The following is a 24894-nucleotide window of genomic DNA, read 5'->3' on the forward strand; positions in this document are numbered from 1 at the left end:
TACTATAATACTGCCTCCTATGTACAAGAATATAACTGCTATAATACTGCTCCTATGTACAAGACTATAACTACTATAATACTGCCTCCTATGTACAAGAATATAACTACTATAATACTGCCCCTATGTACAAGAATATAACTACTATAATACTGCTCCTATGTACAAGAATATAACTACTATAATACTGCTCCTATGTACAAGAATATAACTACTATAATACTGCTCCTATGTACAAGAATATAACTACTATAATACTGCTCCTATGTACAAGAATATAACTACTATAATACTGCTCCTATGTACAAGAATATAACTACTATAATACTGCTCCTATGTACAAGAATATAACTACTATAATACTGCTCCTATGTACAAGAATATAACTACTATAATACTGCTCCTATGTACAAGAATATAACTACTATAATACTGCTCCTATGTACAAGAATATAACTACTATAATACTGCTCCTATGTACAAGAATATAACTACTATAATACTGCCTCCTGTGTACAAGAATATAACTACTATAATACTGCTCCTATGTACAAGCATATAACTACTATAATACTGCTCCTATGTACAAGAATATAACTACTATAATACTGCTCCTATGTACAAGAATATAACTACTATAATACTGCTCCTATGTACAAGAATATAACTACTATAATACTGCCTCCTATGTACAAGAATATAACTACTATAATACTGCCTCCTATGTACAAGAATATAACTACTATAATACTGCTCCTATGTACAAGAATATAACTACTATAATACTGCTCCTATGTACAAGAATATATCTACTATAATACTGCCTCCTATGTACAAGAATATAACTACTATAATACTGCCTCCTATGTACAAGAATATAACTACTATAATACTGCTCCTATGTACAAGAATATAACTACTATAATACTGCTCCTATGTACAAGAATATATCTACTATAATACTGCCTCCTATGTACAAGAATATATCTACTATAATACTGCTCCTATGTACAAGAATATAACTACTATAATACTGCTCCTATGTACAAGAATATAACTACTATAATACTGCCTCCTCTGTACAAGAATATAACTACTATAATACTGCCTCCTGTGTACAAGAATATAACTACTATAATACTGCCCCTATGTACAAGAATATAACTACTATAATACTGCCTCTATATAGAAGTATATGAAGCAGTAGGGGGTACACATGTCTTGCGGTGCCATTAGGAGTTTAACCCCTCGTGTTGACGCTGAGTCTTGTCCCTGTCTTTTAGTGGCGGTCCCCACCATGTATGAGTCGGGGCTTTTCTCTCCGGAGCCGTCGAGCCCCGGCCCGTATTACGGTGAGTTCTCGGACACCTACTACCAGGAGGATCGGTGGCAGAAGCTTCGCACGGCCGTCAGGAAGCTGGAATTTTGGGAGAGTTTCACGGCGGAGCCAATAGGAAGTGGATTCTTCTCTAAAGTGTATAAAGTAAGTGACCCCTGTTGTGGTCCTGGAGGTCAGTGATATACCAGCGTTATCTTGAGGTAGTCACAGCCCCGCCCCTGTGGAACGTATGTATTTTAAGGATGGCTCCTCCTGCTCAAAATGTTGCTTGGTACCTAACTAATTTGATGGTGTCAGTCTTCACTGCAGTGTTGGCATTGTATTCAGACTCTCTGAAGCTCAGATTGGATAGGACTGGATGTCGCCCTGCATTACCAGAAACAATGTGTGATGCCAGGCGGGCAGCTCGGGTGTCGCGGCAGGTTCTGGATGGGCGTTGCTTTGTTTTCCTTGGCAAGCATGACCATTAATAATTAATCTGTGCCCGCAGCCGCTTGGGTTAATGGAGGCGGCGTACGCATAGCGAGCCGCGGATGATACGGGGCCAGTAAGCTGAGATCTGCCGCTACTTAAATATTGATTGTGTGCTGGGCCGTGCCGCCCGCAGCGCTGTGTTCTGTGTGCCCGGGGTTAAAAGGGCGTAATACGAGCCGGGCGTAGCGGTCCTTTCTGAACAGTGGGCGACATAGTAGTGGTGAGCGACGGCAGCGCAGGAGGGCCGAGCAGTATGGCCGCCACCAGCAGGGGATGCATCACCCAGGGGTCGGGAAAGCTGGGTGATGACCCTGCCGGACAGCAGACAGTATCACATGGGATTAGATACACGGCTCAGCAGACAGTATCACATGGGATTAGATACACAGCTCAGCAGACAGTATCACACAGCAGAGGATTAGATACACAGCTCAGCAGACAGTATCACACAGGATAGGATTAGATACACAGCTCAGCAGACAGTATCACATGGGATTAGATACACGGCTCAGCAGACAGTATCACATGGGATTAGATACACAGCTCAGCAGGCAGTATCACATGGGATTAGATACACGGCTCAGCAGACAGTATCACACAGGGTAGGATTAGATACACAGCTCAGCAGACAGTATCACACAGGACAGGATTAGATACACAGCTCAGCAGAGAGTATCACACAGGATAGGATTAGATACACAGCTCAGCAGACAGTATCACACAGGGTAGGATTAGATACACAGCTCAGCAGGCAGTATCACACAGGAGAGGATTAGATACACAGCTCAGCAGACAGTATCACACAGGATAGGATTAGATACACAGCTCAGCAGATAGTATCACACAGGACAGGATTAGATACACGGCTCAGCAGACAGTATCACACAGGATAGGATTAGATACACAGCTCAGCAGACAGTATCACACATGATAGGATTAGATACACGGCTCAGCAGGCAGTATCACACATGATAGGATTAGATACACGGCTCAGCAGGCAGTATCACACAGGATAGGATTAGATACACGGCTCAGCAGGCAGTATCACACAGGATAGGATTAGATACACGGCTCAGCAGACAGTATCACACAGGACAGGATTAGATACACAGCTCAGCAGACAGTATCACACAGGACAGGATTAGATACACAGCTCAGCAGACAGTATCACACAGGACAGGATTAGATACACAGCTCAGCAGACAGTATCACACAGGACAGGATTAGATACACAGCTCAGCAGACAGTATCACACAGGACAGGATTAGATACACAGCTCAGCAGACAGTATCACACAGGATAGGATTAGATACACAGCTCAGCAGACAGTATCACACAGGATAGGATTAGATACACAGCTCAGCAGACAGTATCACACAGGATAGGATTAGATACACAGCTCAGCAGGCGGTATCACACAGGATAGGATTAGATACACAGCTCAGCAGACAGTATCACACAGGATAGGATTAGATACACAGCTCAGCAGACAGTATCACACAGGATAGGATTAGATACACAGCTCAGCAGACAGTATCACACAGGATAGGATTAGATGCACAGCTCAGCAGTCAGTATCACACAGGATAGGATTAGATACACGGCTCAGCAGACAGTATCACACAGGAGAGGATTAGATACACGGCTCAGCAGACAGTATCACACAGGATAGGATTAGATACACAGCTCAGCAGGCAGTATCACACAGGATAGGATTAGATACACAGCTCAGCAGACAGTATCACACAGGAGAGGATTAGATACACGGCTCAGCAGACAGTATCACACAGGATAGGATTAGATACACAGCTCAGCAGGCAGTATCACACAGGATAGGATTAGATACACGGCTCAGCAGACAGTATCACACAGGATAGGATTAGATACACAGCTCAGCAGGCAGTATCACACAGGATAGGATTAGATACACAGCTCAGCAGACAGTATCACACAGGGTAGGATTAGATACACGGCTCTGATTTCTGGTTTTGGGTGGAGATGCCGTTTAGCTGACATGGCCGCCCTCCACAGGAAGGTAGCCTCACATTAGGAGCGGGTGCTCGGGATGTGGGTTGCGGCTTCCTCCTCTGCCGTCCGGTTTCTGCCCCTCACTTCTCTTCGCTCCTCCATTCGGCTTCCGTCTCGAGGGCAGATACTGACAGGAAAGTGCAGTGTTTCATATAGTGTGAATGAATAGAATGCCAGAACTGCAGTGAAGACTGACATGCAAACAGCAGACAAGAAGGTTGTCATCCTTGCAGGAGCCCGGAGAAGCTGGGTGACAACCCCCTGTGGCGGTCATATTGCTTGTACCCACCTTTTCCATGTAAGGGGATTTGTTCTGAGCGTGTCCTTGCTTCCTCTCAGGAAACGCCGCCCGTTAACTTACCCTATAATGATGGGTACAGCGCCCGCGTCCTCCTCCGCCAGCTCTTTTTTATTTATTTTTTTGGATGTTTCTTGTACCTGACAGACGCCACATTTATAACGTGGCTTCTTACTCCCTGACACAGCGCCACCCCTGTCCACAGGTCGCTTCTGGTATTGCAGCAAAAACTATTGCAAAACCCCTCGATAAGAACCTTAGGGTTATCTAATGGAAGCAATGGCGCCCCCTAGTTTAGCTTTTATGTGACATTTTGCACATGATTCAGTCTTTAAAGGGTTAATCTTGCTTTTTTAAAGTGTACCTCTGGTTTTATATTACTTTCAGTATTCATGTGGAAACCATCAGCAAGCAGCATGACATTAGCTGGTAGTTAGGAGCCTATTCTAAAGTCGGAAAAATATCTACTTCTGAAATGTTTTCACTTATTTCTAAGTTTGTTTTCTCAGTGGTGACTGACCTGTTGCCATATGGAAACCATCAGCAGGATGATCCCTTCTTCCTGTCTTTATCTATCAAATACTTTATTATCATACACCCTGACGTCTGGATCATGTTAAAGAGCCGGGCTGTCCTGGGTAGGCCATAGTAAGATCAGACCTGCTTGTTGACGGTCTCCAGGCAACAGCAGTTTTTGTTGTTTATTTATTCTTTCAGACCAGAGTATAAATGAAACAAAACAAATATGAGCGTAATAAACAGAGCTTGAGCAATCAATCCAAACAAGCAAAGCTGCAGTGTAAAGTATGGGGGATGGGACTGAGCAGCCTGTGTGTGACGTGGGCCATTTCGGGTATTGGATGTGTCCCCTTCCTAGGACACTCGGCCCATTGTTGTGCAGCTTCATTACATTAGCGCATTGTGTAGCGGATATTTTGGGCGTGCCCTACGTGTTCCTGTTTGTTGTGGCCCCCATTCAAGCGATAGAACAGAGTCTGTATTGTACAGGGGCCAGCGCAGTGCGGGGTGTCTGTATCACGTCATCCGATGACAATATGGCGACCACCCAGCTTTCCTGCGCTCCTGACCAGCAAATCCTTCCGTTTTGTAAAAGATGGGCTTCTTAAAGGGACAGTCCACATTGACATGTAGTGACACGATGTATTCCCGCGGCAGGTGTCTCACGGCGCCGGCTCCAAGAGCATGGTGGTGAAGATCTATAAAAACGAGGTGGACGAGGAGGGGATCGTCCGAGAAATCTCCCTCCTGCAGAAGCTGTCCCATCCCAACATTGTCAGGTGAGCACCGAGGGGAGGGGCCGCTCTTAAAGGGGGTGTCCAGGACTGGAAAAATGGCCACACACTGCGCCACGCCGTCCACAGGTTGTTTTTGGTATTGCGCCATTGAAATGTAGGGTTGAGCTGCAATTCCACACACGGCCTGTGGACAGGGGTGGCAGCGTTTGTGAAAGAAAGCAGCCATGTTTTTCTAATCCTAGTCAACCCCTTTAAATGCATGTTCTTCCGCTTTTGAATACACTTTGCTCTATATGTTTTCATGTGAAAGATCTCTGCTTGCTGTCAGCAAATGGGAATAATCTTGTATAAACCCAGAGACCTGAAGTCTCCACAGCTGAGGGTTTGCTACAGTTGCACGCAGTCTACACAATCCTAGCAGCAGACGAGGTGCTCAGTAGGACACTATGTCTTAAGTGGACAAACCCTTTAAGAGATGGGTTGGAACGTGTAATGTTCAGATTGTATGTTGTCGGCGCCATCTAGTGGCAGGCCGTGGTATCGCCTTCATTTCTGTACATGATGCATAGCTATATGTTCCTCTGCACCCTATGTCTGTGGGTCCCAAAGTGCCAGTAAATCATCAACTTGGGGGCCCAAAGTGTCGCCTGCGTTTGTCAGAGCTGCAAGTGTCTCTGCCAGCGGTGTCCGCAGGGCATCCATAGCAGAGTTATATATTGGGCGCCCCGAGTCCTCCAGGGCCGTCCTGAGGAGGGACCACCTCCTTATGGACAGCCTCTTTAAGAATATCCTATTAGTGATAACTGCTTGGAGAATCGTTGCGGCATCACGCCAATCCTATGTCTCAGCCGGCGCCCACCTACAGGCCCCAGCCGGGAGACTCGTGTAACTTTTTGTAATCCTCATCTTGTTACTTTTTAGGTATCTGGGAATATGTGTGAAAGACGAGAAACTGTATCCAATTCTGGAGGTAAATTCCTTAATGTTTCATATTCACATCATATGTAAGGAGGTTGTCACAGCCCTGCCTTTTTTTTATTTTTAGCATAATTTAAAGGGCAACCCTACCCAGAAATGTAATCTACTGATAGAAGATTGGGGCAGTCCTATGTGGTTGGAGACGCTCGTTAAATCTTGCAGATTCTCTCACTTGTACCGTTATACCAGGGATTGCGGTATAATGGCCGCCGGCATTGTCCAGCTGCCAGGCCTTTGATGGTATCTCGCCGTCCTCTGGGGGGGAAATTCTGGGACAGAACGTTCCTTGTTCTCACCTCATGGTTTCCGTGTAACATAAACACTTCTGGTTCGGACATCCTGCCCGCCATCTCCAGAAGGAAAGCTCCACTAAAAGTTTACTTTGCTGTACTGATCTACAGTGAAACCAGGTATTATACTCTAGTCACAACCAGAGCTGCACTCATAATTCTGCTGCTTTTGCAGAAGGTTACATCTCGCTGCTGGTACAGTGTAAGAACTTGGCCGCACATGCTCTGTGTGTGGTGCATTATAGGACTTCGGGTGTATTACACTGTGGGAGATATCGTTCCCTGTTTTTTGCTCTCTTTCTCGTACAAAAACTAATACTGGTTTAAAAAAAAAAAAACATTTCCCGCAATGCCACCATCATATCGGTGGTTTATATTGGGCACTGATAGATTACAACTGGAAGGCAGCAGAATTGTGATTGCAGCTCTGGTTGTGACTGGAGTGGGGCAGAACATCCAGCCAATCACTGTAGACTTCATTAAAGGATTTAGCTCCGCCCTATACACACAGTACAAAAGGTTGAAATCGGATTGGTTGCTTTGGGCCACACCCCCACTTTGTGGTTTAACAAGCTCTCTCCCCTCCCCCAGTACGTGAATGGCGGCTGCTTAGAGGAGCTCCTGGCCGGTAAAGAAGTCCACCTGAGCTGGAAAGAGAAGGTGGAGCTGTCATGTGACATCAGTCGGGGGATGGTCTATCTGCACTCCAAAAATATCTATCACCGTGACCTGAACTCCAAGGTAATGTTAAATATGTATACATTTCAAGGAACCAATTATAGTCCTTAATCTCCACTGGCTGTGTCAGTCTTCACTGTTAGAATTTTATTTGCCTGGGGGTTCGCCTCATAGCTTCTTGTGTATTTTGCAGAATTGTCTTATAAGGGTGACCTCACGTGGGAGAGAAGCACTTGTGACGGATTTTGGTCTGGCCCGAGAGGTGGTGGAGCCGCCACTGAAGAATGGAGAAAGGAAGTTGTCCCTTGTGGGATCTGCCTTCTGGATGGCCCCTGAAATGTTACGTGGGGAACCGTATGACCGAAAGGTGCGTTACTTATCAAACCACTGAACACTATTCTTAATATTGTATTCAGAAAACAGGGCAACTGGTTTAAGGGCAGTTCCAGTATAATAATACCGCCCTCTATGGACATAGGTATACCACCTAAAATACTGCTCCTATGTACTAGAATATAACTACTATAATACTGCCTCCTATGTACAAGAATATAACTACTATAATACTGCTCCTATGTACAAGAATATAACTATTGTAATACTGCTCCTATGTACAAGAATATAACTACTATAATACTGCTCCTATATACAAGAATATAACTACTATAATACTGCCTCCTATGTACAAGAATATAACTACTATAATACTGCCTCCTATGTACAAGACTATAACTACTATAATACTGCTCCTATGTACAAGAATATAACTACTATAATACCGCTCCTATGTACAAGACTATAACTACTATAATACTGCCTCCTATGTACAAGAATATAACTACTATAATACTGCTCCTGTGTACAAGAATATAACTACTATAATACTGCTCCTATGTACAAGAATATAACTACTATAATACCGCTCCTATGTACAGGAATATAACTACTATAATACTGATCCTATGTACAAGAATATAACTATTGTAATACTGCCTCCTATGTACAATAATATAACTACTATAATACTGCTCCTGTGTACAAGAATATAACTACTATAATACTGCCTCCTATGTACAAGAATATAACTACTATAATACTGCTCCTGTGTACAAGAATATAACTACTATAATACCGCTCCTGTGTACAGGAATATAACTACTATAATACTGCTCCTATGTACAAGAATATAACTACTATAATACTGCTCCTATGTACAAGAATATAACTACTATAATACTGCTCCTATGTACAAGAATATAACTACTATAATACTGCTCCTATGTACAAGAATATAACTACTATAATACTGCTCCTATGTACAAGAATATAACTACTATAATACCGCTCCTATGTACAGGAATATAACTACTATAATACTGCTCCTATGTACAAGAATATAACTACTATAATACTGCCTCCTATGTACAAGAATATAACTACTATAATACTGCTCCTATGTACAAGAATATAACTACTATAATACTGCCTCCTATGTACAAGAATATAACTACTATAATACTGCTCCTAGTGTACAAGAATATAACTACTATAATACTGCCTCCTATGTACAAGAATATAACTACTATAATACTGCTCCTATGTACAGGAATATAACTACTATAATACTGCCTCCTATGTACAAGAATATAACTACTATAATACTGCTCCTATGTACAAGAATATAACTAATACTGTACAAGAATATAACTACTATAATACTGCTCCTATGTACAAGAATATAACTACTATAATACTGCTCCTATGTACAAGAATATAACTACTATAAAACTGCTCCTATGTACAAGAATATAACTACTATAATACTGCTCCTATGTACAAGAATATAACTACTATAATACTGCTCCTATGTACAAGAATATAACTACTATAATACTGCTCCTATGTACAAGAATATAACTACTATAATACTGCTCCTATGTACAAGAATATAACTACTATAATACTGCCTCCTATGTACAAGAATATAACTACTATAATACTGCATCCTATGTACAGGAATATAACTACTATAATACTGCCTCCTATGTACAAGAATATAACTACTATAATACTGCTCCTATGTACAAGAATATAACTACTATAATACCGCCCCCTATGTACAAGAATATAACTACTATAATACTGCTCCTATGTACAAGAATATAACTACTATAATACTGCCCCCTATGTACAAGAATATAACTACTATAATACTGCTCCTATGTACAAGAATATAACTACTATAATACGCCTCCTATGTACAAGAATATAAACTACTATAATACTGCTCCTATGTACAAGAATATAACTACTATAATACTGCTCCTATGTACAAGAATATAACTACTATAATACTGCTCCTATGTACAAGAATATAACTACTATAATACTGCTCCTATGTACAAGAATATAACTACTATAATACTGCTCCTATGTACAAGAATATAACTACTATAATACTGCTCCCTATGTACAAGAATATAACTACTATAATACTGCTCCTATGTACAAGAATATAATCTACTATAATACTGCCTCCTATGTACAAGAATATAACTACTATAATACTGCCTCCTATGTACAAGATATAACTACTATAATACTGCCTCCTATGTACAAGAATATAACTCTATAATACTGCCTCCTATTACAGAATATACTACTATAATACCCCTATGTACAAGAATATAACTACTATAATACTGCCTCCTATGTACAAGAATATAACTACTATAATACTGCCTCCTATGTACAAGAATATAACTACTATAATACTGCCTCCTATGTACAAGAATATAACTACTATAATACTGCCCTCTATGTACAAGAATATAACTACTATAATACTGCCTCCTATGTACAAGAATATAACTACTATAATACTGCCTCCTAGATACAAGAATATAACTACTATAATACTGCCTCCTATGATACAAGAATATAACTACTATAATACTGCCTCCTAGATACAAGAATATAAATACTATAATACTGCCTCCTATGTACAAAGAATATAACTACTATAATACTGCTCCTATGTACAAGAATATAACTACTATAATACTGCCTCTATGTACAAAGAATATAACTACTATAATACTGCTCCTATGTACAAGAATATAACTACTATAATACTGCCTTCTATGTACAAGAATATAACTACTATAATACTGCTCCTATGTACAAGAATATAACTACTATAATACTGCCTCCTATGTACAAGAATATATCTACTATAATACTGCTCCTATGTACAAGAATATACTACTATAATACTGCTCCTATGTACAAGAATATAACTACTATAATACTGCCTCCTATGTACAAGAATATAACTACTATAATACTTGCCTCCTATGTACAAGAATATAACTGCTATAATACTGCCTCCTATGTACAAGAATATAACTGCTATAATACTGCCTCTATGTACAAGAATATAACTACTATAATACTGCCTCCTATGTACAAGAATATAACTACTATAATACTGCCTCCTATGTACAAGAATATAACTACTATAATACTGCCTCCTATGTACAAGAATATAACTACTATAATACTGCCTCCTATGTACAAGAATATACTACTATAATACTGCCTCCTATGATACAAGAATATAACTACTATAATACTGCTCTATGTACAAGAATATAACTACTATAATACTGCTCTCTATGTACAAGAATATAACTACTATAATACTGCCTCCTATGTACAAGAATATAACTACTATAATACTGCCTCCTATGTACAAGAATATAACTACTATAATACTGCCTCCTATGTACAAGAATATAACTACTATAATACTGCTCCTATGTACAAGAATATACTACTATAATACTGCCTCCTATGTACAAGAATATAACTACTATAATACTGCTCCTATGATACAAGAATATAACTACTATAATACTGCTTCTATGTACAAGAATATAACTACTATAATACTGCTCCTAGATACAAGAATATAACTACTATAATACTGCTCCTATGTACAAGAATAGAACTACTATAATACTGCTCCTATGTACAAGAATATATCTACTATAATACTGCCTCCTATGTACAAGAATATATCTACTATAATACTGCCTCCTATGTACAAGAATATAACTGCTATAATACTGCCTCTATGTACAAGAATATAACTGCTATAATACTGCCCCCTATGTACAAGAATATAACTACTATAATACTGCTCCTATGTACAAGAATATATCTACTATAATACTGCCTCCTATGTACAAGAATATAACTACTATAATACTGCCTCCTATGTACAAGAATATAACTGCTATAATACTGCTGCTATGTACAAGAATATAACTACTATAATACTGCTCCTATGTACAAGAATATAACTACTATAATACTGCCCCCTATTGACCGGTTCTCATATTTTCAGGTTGACGTCTTCTCTTTTGGAATTGTGCTTTGTGAAATACTCGGTCGAATTCCTGCCGACCCTGAGATTCTGCCCAGGACTCGGGTATGTGTCATGTTCCGCTGAGTAGAAGCCGCAGGACTACACCTCCCATCATGTCCTGTTAGCGCTGTCTAACAATCTCCTCTTTCTGTTCCACTATGGTTAGGACTTTGGTTTGGACGTAGTCGGATTTCAGGCCTTGGTGAGGGACTGTCCTCCTCCGGTGCTGGATGTCGCTGCCAGCTGCTGTCGGGTAGGTGTCGCGGTTTCACCTCTCCTATGTAAGATCCCTGCTTTCTGTCAGTGAGTGGGAGCATTCCCTATTGACATCACCACCCTGTCCTGCTGACACACTGTAACAAGCTCTGCACCTGTGTCATTACCAGTCCTGTATTTTATAGGATTAACCCCTTATTCCCTGTCGTTTCCCAGCTCGAAGCATTTAAGCGACCGTCATTCTGCGAGATTCTGGATAACCTGGAGGATGTGGCGGAAACACTGGACTCCCCGACAGAGCTGCCGGACTCCTCCTGAGGGGCGCGGGTGTCGGCTGTAAATACTGTACAGACCTCAGGGCCGTGGGAAGAATCCAGATATTTATTTAACTGTTTTGTATGTCACATGACCCCATAATGGCGGCCATCGGGCTCCTGCTGGGGGGGAGGGGATTTCACTTTAAGTAATAAATGTTGCCTTGTTAAAATACCGCATGAATTCAGAATGTGACGCCCGAGGAGGAGCGCGCGGGGGAGGGGTTACGTGTTTCCCCTGATGGCGTTAAACCACTGGAAAACATATTACTCCACTCACATCCCAAGCTGCAGGGGACGGCCATCTTGGCTGTGCATTTTCCTAGTGTTATATGCGGCATGTCCCCCCAACACCCCCCCCCCCCCCTTAATATAATGACACTGCAGACGATGTGGCCTCCCCCTGTGCACCTCTATGGTATATTCCACCTCGATCGGGTGCTCCTCCTGCACATTGTGACGGAGCTGCAGTAACAGAGTGTGGGTGACCACTGATCTCCTGGCAAGTATAGGTGAAGCACAGCGATCGGCGCTAATCTGTGTGTAGTAACTACGGCGCGGTCGCACCTTCACCCTACTCTCTTCAGTCAGTGCCTTAGTCCCCGCGGGGGGGGGTCATGATTTTTCAGGGCGATGTGTGTGTATATATATATATATTTTTTGGCCCCTGCCCTTTACCACCTCCTACGGGTATTGTTAAATCGCTATCATGCAATTATTTAACCCCTTTGGCTCTGTGTAATATTTTTGTCTTGCCCTCTTCTGTATAAACCATGTTTTCTGTAGTTTTAGGGCCCTCGCCCATTAAAGCGGGCTCCTGAGATCAATGTGAAATGTCCTGATATTTCTCTGCAGGTGTAATATCCACATCTACCACTAGGTGGCGCCAGAACTCCATGAGAACCAGATACCAGCGCAGCAGAGCTAAGTGGGGCTGTATACGGGTTTTCAGGCTTGTGATATTGATGCCATGTCAGGGTAGGTTATTTAATATCTGATCAATGGGGGTCACAGCCCGCACCCACAGACCCCATACCTGTGGATGCTGGAACAGGAAGCACGGCTCCATTCAAAATGCTAGTTCCGGAGCTGGAGGCTGCAGGGAACAGCTGACGGCGGGGGTGCCGGGTGTCGGACCGTTACTGATGAGATATTAATTGACCTACCCCGAGGATAGGTTCAATATCCTGAGCCTGGAAAACCCCAGCTGTAAGAAGTAGGTCTGTGTGGGGTTTCAGGCTATAAACAAGAATGCTGCTGTTCACTGAAAGCAAACAGAGATCTTACAAATGTTTCATTATACAGTGATTTAAAGACTCCGGTCCGTGGGTTGTGTCCAGTACAGCAGCACGGCTCAGAGCTGCAATACCATACGCAGCCTAATGAAAGGTGTGGCGCTGTTTTAAGAAGCAGATGTATTTTCTAATCTAGGACAACCCGATTGATAATCTTTAGTTGGAGATGACTAGGATCCTCATATAGATGGCGGCTGTAAAGGACGTGTGCAGTTTTGCAACCATTTGTTTTATTGCGCTAATGCATCTATGATACAACGACGTCAATACTTTTAACTATTAATCTGCTCCCGTCTTGTGTCTACAGCTCCCGTGCAGAGCTGTGTGTTCCATAGCTACAGACTAGCTATCTGTAGATCAGCAGGAGGAGGAGGCATGGAGTGAATGGTAAGATCAGACCACACAGGGTTTGTCTGTATCCATGGAAACGCATATCTCTTCATAGGAGCTGCAGCCACAAAACCATTTATCTGTAGTCCAGACTGTCTAGAAAGCGAATGCTGCAGAAAATGTCCATTGTAGAAAGAGTTAATAAGTAATAAAAGGAAAGCAGCCTAGTCTAGTGGAATCAGCGGATCTTCATTTCGGACACTTTGTACGAGTAATGGTGGTCCTTTCCTTTCAGCCAGTTCACCCCGTTGGCGTAGCTCGTGTGGTTCCCCCTCAGGTACCGTCCGTTGAGATTGGAGTCATGACAGGCGTTGTACCACCAGCCTCCAGCATACGACTGGGCGCAGTGATGTTTGGCTTTGTCATTGTCTCGGTCCTTTGTGGAAAACTGGTTATTCCTGTGGTAGGTTAGAGAGTCCCCTGAAAGAGAGTGGTTAATGCAGTGAGACTACAACTACTCCTCCTCTCAGGTAAGACATCGCCCAGCTTTCCAGAAGTTCTAAATGGTTGCAGGGGGTGGAATTTGATGGTTTAAGGGGTTCTCCTTCTTCATACTTGCCTAGCGGACCCTAAACATTGCACCTATTTGCTCCATACACCATTTTTTTCATGTAGGCACTTTCCTTACTCTATTCTCAGCTTCACTGCATCCTGGCAGGATGTTTACCTGCAGCACTTCCTGTTTACCTGCAGCACTTCCTGTTTACCTGCAGCACTTCCTGTTTACCTCAGTGTGAAACTGGAGAACTCCTTTAAACTCAATCCTGCAATAAACTCCCCCTGGTGGCTACAGTAGATATGACACTGCAGGTAAAGAAGTTCCGTCCTGTCGTATGCTACTGAAGACAGCTGAAAAGGCCGCGGGTTATCTGGCAGCCATTACAGCTTCCCTAGAGTCCTGAATGGTTGATCTGCCTAGTGATGTGTTGTCTGTTCCCAGGAAAGCAGGGTGACAACTTCTGTGCACCTATAAGGACAGCTAATAATAACACAACATTCTTTACCCTAGAGCAAGGATCCCCAGTCTGTGCCTCCCACCTCCGCTGGGAGTTATAGTCTCCCCACAGGAGGAGACCGATGCCCTATTGTCTAGAAGTTGTCCCAGCTTTCCTAGAGCCCTGAACGGCCCATCTGGGGGCAGAGAAAACATCACCAGGCAGATCGGCTGCGGCTCCCATGTCTGTACAGAATGTGGCAGGTTCAGGAAAGCCGGAAGCAGTTTCACCCCCTCCGTTAGGGGGCGCTGTGTTCATACTCACCTGCAGATCCCTCCAAGAAGTGGACCGGACCCAGGGTGTAGTTGTGCGCCTCGTTGGATATGCTGAAGTCTCTGTACGAGGCGTACGTGTGGACGTTGGTAAAATCTGTTAGGTCGACCCGGAGCTGGACCTGCCCTGCGGGGATAAGATGCATAAGGAAGGAAAGGGGCTCCCCCTAGGAGAGAATGACCCTACGGTGGTGCCCCCAATGTCAGCTCCGTCCTGCAAGATCAGATCATCTATAGGTGGACGGGTGAGTGAGGCCTAGTGCGCATGTGCCCCCCTATGATCAAAATGACCAGGCAATTACCAGGAGAGGTCAGGCGATGAAGGTTGTCGTTCCCCAGCCAGAATTCACCGCTCTGATGTCCGAATCCCTTCTTCTAATCATTCCAGTCCCGATAAAAGTCCACCGAACCGTCCACACGCCTCTGGAAAACCTACAAGAAGAATGACTCCTCTCTATAAATGCATGACATCCTCTTAAAATCCTAGTGTTACCCAGCTTTCCCAGGTGCAGATACATTTACAGCTCCTACAGGAAACCGCACTCAGCTTTCCTAGATCCCTGAATGGCAGATCCGCCTTGTCATGCAGAGATATATCCCCAGAGAGCAGCACGGCTCGGCCGATGCACTACAGGGGGAACGCTGAGTGACGCCCCCAGACCATACGGGCTTTCACCAAGCAAGAAACGGGGGAGACTCACAATCCAGCCGCCTCCATCACTTTCCATGTCGCACAGCACAGCGAGAGGAGCGCCACCTGGTGGATAGATGGTGTACCACCCAGTAAGAGCCTGACCCTGCTCCAGGAGCTGCTTACAGTTCTGGGCAGCTGAAGAGGAATTACCAATGGATTAAACGGCAAACCAGTGAAAACAGAAAAAAAGTAGTTTAATAAAAATTCAAAATTATAAAAAAAAACACAAAAAACAATAAATTACAAAAGAAACTAATAAATCTCACAACTTACAGCTCAGAGTGTAAATGCCTGGATCCCCTGGAGAGAAAACAGCAACGTTTACTATAAGGTAATGCTGTCCACATCCAACATACAGAAGATGCCCAGGTTATACCAGCTGTACATATATAATTATATACAGGAGATACCCAGGTTATACCAGCTGTACATATATAATTATATACAGGAGATGCCCAGGTTATACCAGCTGTACATATATAATTATATACAGGAGATGCCCAGGTTATACCAGCTGTACATATATAATTATATACAAGAGTTACCCAGGTTATACCAGCTGTACATATATAATTATATACAGGAGATGCCCAGGTTATACCAGCTGTACATATATAATTATATACAAGAGTTACCCAGGTTATACCAGCTGTACATATATAATTATATACAAGAGTTACCCAGGTTATACCAGCTGTACATATATAATTATATACAAGAGTTACCCAGGTTATACCAGCTGTACATATATAATTATATACAGGAGATACCCAGGTTATACTAGCTGTACATATATATTATACATATACAGGAGATGCCCAGGTTATACCAGCTGTACATATATATTATACATATACAGGAGATGCCCAGGTTATACCAGCTGTACATATATATTATACATATACAGGAGATGCCCAGGTTATACCAGCATGGTCCATATCACTGTATATAGGATCCCTCCAGTATCCAGGCCCGGGATTATAATGTATCGGGAATGTTGTACCTTTAACTCCTTGTGGACCCATTTTCCCTGGAATTCCTGGGGCTCCGCTCTCCCCTAAGAATAAAAGAAATTCCCAGGCATTCATCTCCTGTCAGGGAAAGGTTTACATATGAAAAGATGAGATAAAACATGATACCTTTAGGTCCTGCAGGTCCTGGGGGTCCAGGCTGACCAGGGGCACCAGGCGTTCCTGGACATCCCCTTAAAATGGTCAGTTTGTCTGATCCTTGAAGTCCAATGACCTTAACATCTGGGATTAAAAGAGAAGAAAATATGAGCGATTGGGTATGCCGAGCCTGTGTATCTAATCCTCTCCTGTGTGATACTGTCTGCTGAGCTGTGTATCTAATCCTATCCTGTGTGATACAGTCTGCTGAGCTGTGTATCTAATCCTATCCTGTGTGATACTGTCTGCTGAGCTGTGTATCTAATCCCATCCTGTGTGATACTGTCTGCTGAGCTGTGTATCTAATCCTATCCTGTGTGATACTGCCTGCTGAGCGGTGTATCTAATCCTATCCTGTGTGATACTGTCTGCTGAGCTGTGTATATAATCCTATCCTGTGTGATACTGTCTGCTGAGCTGTGTATCTAATCCTATCCTGTGTGATACTGTCTGCTGAGCTGTGTATCTAATCCTATCCTGTGTGATACTGTCTGCCGAGCCTGTGTATCTAAGCCAATAATGTGTGATACTGTCTGCTGAGCTGTGTATCTAATCCTATCCTGTGTGATACTGTCTGCTGAGCTGTGTATCTAATCCTATCCTGTGTGATACTGCCTGCTGAGCCGTGTATCTAATCCTATCCTGTGTGATACTGTCTGCTGAGCTGTGTATCTAATCCTATGTGATACTGTCTGCTGGGATGTGTATCTAATCCTATCCTGTGTGATACAGTCTGCTAAGCTGTGTATCTAATCCTATCCTGTGTGATACTGTCTGCTGAGCTGTGTATCTAATCCTATCCTGTGTGATACTGTCTGCTGAGCTGTGTATCTAATCCTCTCCTGTGTGATACTGACTGCTGAGCTGTGTATCTAATCCTCTCCTGTGTGATACTGTCTGCTGAGCTGTGTATCTAATCCTATCCTGTGAGATACTGTCTGCTGAGCTGTGTATCTAATCCTATCCTGTGTGATACTGCCTGCTGAGCTGTGTATCTAATCCTATCCTGTGTGATACTGTCTGCTGAGCTGTGTATCTAATCCTCTCCTGTGTGATACTGACTGCTGAGCTGTGTATCTAATCCTGTCCTGTGTGATACCGCCTGCTGAGCTGTGTATCTAATCCTATCCTGTGAGATACTGTCTGCTGAGCTGTGTATCTAATCCTATCCTGTGTGATACTGTCTGCTGAGCTGTGTATCTAATCCTATCCTGTGTGATACTGTCTGCTGAGCTGTGTATCTAATCCTATGTGATACTGTCTGCTGGGATGTGTATCTAATCCTATGTGATACTGTCTGCTGGGATGTGTATCTAAGCTTATCATGATGCTCTCAAAATTCGACACTTTATAAAACCTTGCAGTTACTGACTAGAGAATGAAGCATGCAATACCATTTCTGAGCACCAGGTGGCATACTTCAAGCATCATATTGGGGGTCACTTCCATGTTGCTCAGTGCCTGCAGTCAGACTCCTATAAATGGTGGCTGATGACGCACCTCACACAACCACCACTGGGCTCCTCTGCCAAGGGTCTGGACCATGACTTACCAGGACAGATGTCTTCAGTGGAGATCACAGCCATCAGCCAGAGCAGGAGCCAGGCAGCGGTCGGCACACACCCTTTCATTGCTGCTTCTCTCCCGCACTGCCCACTGCACTGCTGCTTTATATAACCTGGGAACTATTTTTTACCAATTTCCTGCCTTTTGCAATTCCCACATCAGCAGATTTGCACCTTCCGCTGTGTCTCAATATTAGGTTCCTCATACCTGGAAGACGTCACCGCTGCTAAACTCAGCAGATACAAAGCTGCAATAACGGTACTTTCACACTAGCGTTTTTCTTTCCCGGCATAGAGTTACGTCCTAGGGGCTCAATACCGGAAAAGAACTGATCAGGATTATCCCCAGGCGTTCTGAATGGAGAGAAATCCGTACAGGAGGCATCAGGACGTCTTCAGTTCAGTCTTTTTGACTGATCAGGCAAAAGAGAAAACCGCAGCATGCTACGGCTTTATCTCCGGCCCCAAAAAACTGAAGACTTGTCTGAACGCCGGATACAGCATTTTTCCCCCTAGGAATGTATTAGTGCTGGATCCATCCTTAAGAAAGGGTGAATAATATAAAATGCCAGCTCTATTTTGCCGGATGACAGAAATCCGGAATTTCAATGCATTTTTCTGACTGATCAGGATCGTTATCAGTCTTACAAATGCCATCAGTTGGCGTACGTTTTCCCGGATCCAGCAGGCAGTTCCGGCGATGGAACTGCTTGCCGGATCACTCTGCCGCAAGTGTGAAAATAGCCTAAGGAAGCGGCATTGTCTAATATTCTGGGCATTAAAGATAAATCAATGATGCATTAATAACCCTCATCAGACACTGGGTTGTCACTCATCATGTTATCATATTCAGTCACATGACAAATACCAATCTATGCATGGAAAACAATGGAGCAAAATAGTTTTCATCAAATTCACTTCACACAGCCATAATGTTACATGACAAAATTATAAATGCCTACAGCCACCACTAGAGGGAGCTCACTACATACAGATTATACAGCCACCACTAGAGGAGCTCACCACATACAGATTATACAGCCACCACTAGAGGGAGCTCACTACATACAGATTATACAGCCACCACTAGAGGGAGCTCACTACATACAGATTATACAGCCACCACTAGAGGAGCTCACCACATACAGATTATACAGCCACCACTAGAGGGAGCTCACTGCATACAGATTATACAGCAACCACAAGTGTGAGCTCACTACATACAGATTATACAGCCACCACTAGGGGGAGCTCACTGCATACAGATTATACAGCCACCACTAGAGGGAGCTCACTACATACAGATTATACAGCCACCACTAGAGGGAGCTCACTACATACAGATTATACAGCCACCACTAGAGGGAGCTCACTACATACAGATTATACAGCCACCACTAGAGGGAGCTCACTATATACAGATTATATAGTCACCACTAGAGGGAGCTCACTACATACAGATCATACAGCCACCACTAGAGGGAGCTCACTACATACAGATTATACAGCCACCACTAGAGGGAGCTCACTGCATACAGATTATACAGCCACCACTAGAGGGAGCTCACTGCATACAGATTATACAGCCACCACTAGAGGGAGCTCACTACATACAGATTATACAGCCACCACTAGAGGGAGCTCACTATATACAGATTATATAGTCACCACTAGAGGGAGCTCACTACATACAGATCATACAGCCACCACTAGAGGGAGCTCACTACATACAGATTATACAGCCACCACTAGAGGGAGCTCACTACATACAGATTATACAGCCACCACTAGAGGGAGCTCACTACATACAGATTATACAGCCACCACTAGAGGGAGCTCACTACATACAGATTATACAGCCACCACTAGAGGGAGCTCAATACATACAGATTATACAGCCACCACTAGAGGGAGCTCAATACATACAAATTATACAGCCACCACTAGGGGGAGCTCATTACATACAGATTATACAGTCACCACTAGGGGGCGCTCACTACATACAGATTATACAGTCACCACTAGAGGGAGCTCACTACATACAGATTATACAGCCACCACTAGAGGGAGCTCACTACATACAGATTATACAGCCACCACTAGAGGGAGCTCACTGTATACAGATTATACAGCCACCACTAGAGGGAGCTCAATACATACAGATTATACAGCCACCACTAGAGGGAGCTCAATACATACAGATTATACAGCCACCACTAGGGGGAGCTCACTACATACAGATTATACAGTCACCACTAGGGGGCGCTCACTACATACAGATTATACAGTCACCACTAGAGGGAGCTCACTACATACAGATTATACAGTCACCACTAGAGGGAGCTCAATACATACAGATTATACAGCCACCACTAGAGGGAGCTCACCACATACAGATTATACAGTCACCACTAGAGGGAGCTCAATACATACAGATTATACAGCCACCACTAGAGGGAGCTCACTACATACAGATTATACAGTCACCACTAGGGGGAGCTCACTACATACAGATTATATAGTCTGTGTCTGGAGATTACAGCTTTATATGATTTGAATGAGAATATAAAATCATATTATCACTGACTGAAAATAGCATTTTTAAAATATAACTTTTACTAATACCAATAAATACCCCACATTGTCATCACTATTTTCTATAATTTTATATCGTATATATACCCATGAAGAAAATTTGGCAGCACTCCCTTCAACAGTAACCCAGGGTGCCCGCGGTGGTCCCTCGACTCAGGACGGAAGGCAATTAAGAAAATCCACAGCACTCCTTGAAGAATAAAATGTGCTCTTTATTCACACCAATATTGGGGTTATTAATATATAATATATTTGTAAAACACTTGATGGACTAGTGTCTTTGTGAAAAGTGTTGTCAAGGAATGTGCTATCAAGAAATGAATTGTAACATGTCTATAAAAAGGGAGTGCACTTTTTTTGTATTGGTTGATGAAGTAATTGTCAACAACCTGATGACGTATTTATACTGGCACTATTGCACTTTATGTTTCACCTGACTTGAGAAAGGTTCTGTGAGAGAACCGAAACGTTGTCAATATTTGATGTATGAATAAAGAGCACATTTTAATCTTCAAGGAGTGCTGCGGATTCTCTCTCTCTCTCTATATATATATATATCGATCCATATCCCAAAATATTGATCCGGGTTACATTTAAATAGCAGGGATTGAGGTGAGGCCTAGTTAAACCTTGTAATCGTAAGTAAAGACGGGCTGGATACATCTTGTTCAATCCTTCACCACCAATTAGGATCTAGAAAAAGTGCGAATGTCTTCTCCATACGATTTATATTTTTATTTCATCAGAGTTCCTCTGTTCCCTTTGGATTCCTTAAGAGAAGTCGAGTCCTTTAGTGGAGCCAGGTCAGCTGTCCCTGATTGCTCCCTTAACTACCCCTGCCTATACACAGAGCCCCCCCCCCCCCCCCCGATCCCACTTCTCGGTGGCTAAACACTTAAAAACTCTAAAATAACTATTTATGCCAGGCTTTCAATAAAAAGCGGATCCCAAATTGCGTCTCAGCACGTTTCTCCAGCGCCTTAGATATACTGGCTCTTCAGGGGACCTTCAATACTATAGTTTAAAACAGACAATGCTGTGTAAACACCCAGTGGCCTCCTCAGATGCAGGATATTGCGCAGGAGGAGGTGGAAAAGAAAGAAGGGCAAGGACCCTTTACTCAACTTAAATCTAAAAGTACAAAGATGCCTCCCCCCCCCCCCCCAGTAGACATTGTTTATTGATGTGTTCTCTAAAGTGCTCAATGAACAATTAGAACAAATTCCCTCATGAAATAAATTTTTTGAAAATAATCTAAATAAGGAAGAAATGGAGGCCTTCAGGAACTTGGAAAATGACCAAGGTTTAATCTTTAAACCCTCTGATAATGGGAGTAATTTGGTGATCCTGGATGATGATGTATATTTAAGGATGTGCCATTTATTAGTAAGAGACAGGGACAAAAATAAAGACCCAACAGAGGAGTTTGTCAATGTCCTTGAACAATTATTGATGGAAGGTTTTGAACAAGGGTCACTATCCAAGGAAGAGCCAAGATTCATGACACCTAGATATCCCTAAATACCCACCTTTTACTCTCTCCCAATGATTCATCCAGGGGTATCCCCTCTCAAGGGTAGACCAATAGTATCTGGAATAGATTCAATTTCCCAGAATACCAGTACATACAGCACAGACCAAAAGTTTGGACACACCTTCTCATTCAAAGAGTTTTCTTTATTTTCATGACTATGACAATTGTAGATTCACACTGAAGGCATCAAAACTATGAATTAACACATGTGGAATTATATACATAACAAAAAAAGTGTGAAACAACTGAAAATATGTCATATTCTAGGTTCTTCAAAGTAGCCACCTTTTGCTTTGATTACTGCTTTGCACACTCTTGGCATTCTCTTGATGAGCTTCAAGAGGTAGTCACCTGAAATGGTCTTCCAACAGTCTTGAAGGAGTTCCCAGAGATGCTTAGCACTTGTTGGCCCTTTTGCCTTCACTCTGCGGTCCAGTTCACCCCAAACCATCTCGATTGGGTTCAGGTCCGGTAACTGTGGAGGCCAGGTCATCTGGCGCAGCACCCCATCATCTCCTTCATGGTCAAATAGCCCTTACACAGCCTGGAGGTGTGTTTGGGGTCATTGTCCTGTTGAAAAATAAATGATGGCCAACTAAATGCAAACCGGATGGAATAGCATGCCGCTGCAAGATGCTGTGGTAGCCATGCTGGTTCAGTATGCCTTCAATTTTGAATAAATCCCCAACAGTGTCACCAGCAAAGCCCCCCCACACCATCACACCTCCTCCTCCATGCTTCATGGTGGGAACCAGGCATGTAGAGTCCATCCGTTCACCTTTTCTGCGTCGCACAAAGACACGGTGGTTGGAACCAAAGATCTCAAATTTGGACTCATCAGACCAAAGCACAGATTTCCACTGGTCTAATGTCCATTCCTTGTGTTCTTTAGCCCAAACAAGTCTCTTCTGCTTGTTGCCTGTCCTTAGCAGTGGTTTCCTAGCAGATCTTCTACCATGAAGGCCTGATTCACACAGTCTCCTCTTAACAGTTGTTCTAGAGATGTGTCTGCTGCTAGGACTCTGGGTGGCATTGACCTGGTCTCTAATCTGAGCTGCTGTTAATCTGCGATTTCTGAGGCTGGTGACTTGGATGAACTTATCCTCCGCAGCAGAGGTGACTCTTGGTCTTCCTTTCCTGGGGCGGTCCGCATGTGAGCCACTTTCTTTGTAGCGCTTGATGGTTTTTGTGACTGCACTTGGGGACATTTTCAAAGTTTTCCCAATTTTTCGGACCGACTAACCTTCATTTCTTAAAGTAATGATGGCCACTCGTTTATCTTTACTTAGCTGCTTTTTTCTTGCCATAATACAAATTCTAACAGTCTATTCAGTAGGACTATCAGCTGTGTATCCACCTGACTTCTCCACAACACAACTGATGGTCCCAACCCCATTTATAAGGCAAGAAATCCCACTTATTAAACCTGACAGGGCACACCTGTAAAGTGAAGACCATTTCAGGTGACTACCTCCTGAAGCTCATCAAGAGAATGCCAAGAGTGTGCAAAGCAGTAATCAAAGCAAAAGGCGGCTACTTTGAAGAACCTAGAATATGACATATTTTCAGTTGTTTCACACTTTTTTGTTATGTCTATAATTCCACATGTGTTAATACATAGTTTTGATGCCTTCAGTGTGAATTTTCATAGTCATGAAAATAAAGAAAACTCTTTGAATGAGAAGGTGTGTCCAAAATTTTGGTCTGTACTGTATATTGACTGTCCCTTATGTGTCATCATTACCATCGTATATTCATGACACAACAGACCTCTTGAAAATGATAGATGGTATTCTGGTGGTTGATCAAGAAGCCCTCCACATCAGTATCCCTGAAAACTAGCGGTACCCTATATCGACCCCATAACCAGTTGATCCTCAGACTCCTGGAATTCAAATGAACACGCAATTATTTTATTTTTGATTCTAGGTTCTACCACCAGCTGAGGGGTACCGCAACGGGGAGTCCCTGTGCGCCAACTTACGCGAAACTGCTCTTGGGCTGGTGGGAGGACTCAAAAGTTTTCCAGGAAGAGAGGACAATTTGGACATCTAAAATCCTGCATAAGGGCCGATTTATTGA

At 42.8% G+C, this 24894-nt stretch overlaps 1 protein-coding gene and 1 pseudogene across 1 annotated transcript in view; one reads left to right on the forward strand and one right to left on the reverse strand.

The window, feature by feature from the left end:
• Window positions 1-13876, forward strand: part of LOC122919320 (dual specificity testis-specific protein kinase 1-like) — a 38002-nt gene extending 24126 nt beyond the window's left edge. Inside the window, exons 2-9 of the mRNA XM_044268275.1 lie at window positions 1284-1483; window positions 5316-5437; window positions 6317-6365; window positions 7255-7404; window positions 7535-7708; window positions 11753-11836; window positions 11940-12026; window positions 12206-13876. Coding sequence (XP_044124210.1) covers window positions 1284-1483; window positions 5316-5437; window positions 6317-6365; window positions 7255-7404; window positions 7535-7708; window positions 11753-11836; window positions 11940-12026; window positions 12206-12307 — 968 coding nt within the window. The 3' untranslated portion in view covers window positions 12308-13876. The remainder of the gene's footprint in view (window positions 1-1283; window positions 1484-5315; window positions 5438-6316; window positions 6366-7254; window positions 7405-7534; window positions 7709-11752; window positions 11837-11939; window positions 12027-12205) is intronic.
• Window positions 13877-14151: 275 nt separating this feature from the next.
• LOC122946744 lies at window positions 14152-18758 on the reverse strand (annotated as a pseudogene).
• Window positions 18759-24894: the final 6136 nt, after the last annotated feature.

The sequence above is a fragment of the Bufo gargarizans genome, chromosome 9 (assembly GCF_014858855.1).
Source record: "Bufo gargarizans isolate SCDJY-AF-19 chromosome 9, ASM1485885v1, whole genome shotgun sequence".
Taxonomy (NCBI): domain Eukaryota; kingdom Metazoa; phylum Chordata; class Amphibia; order Anura; family Bufonidae; genus Bufo; species Bufo gargarizans.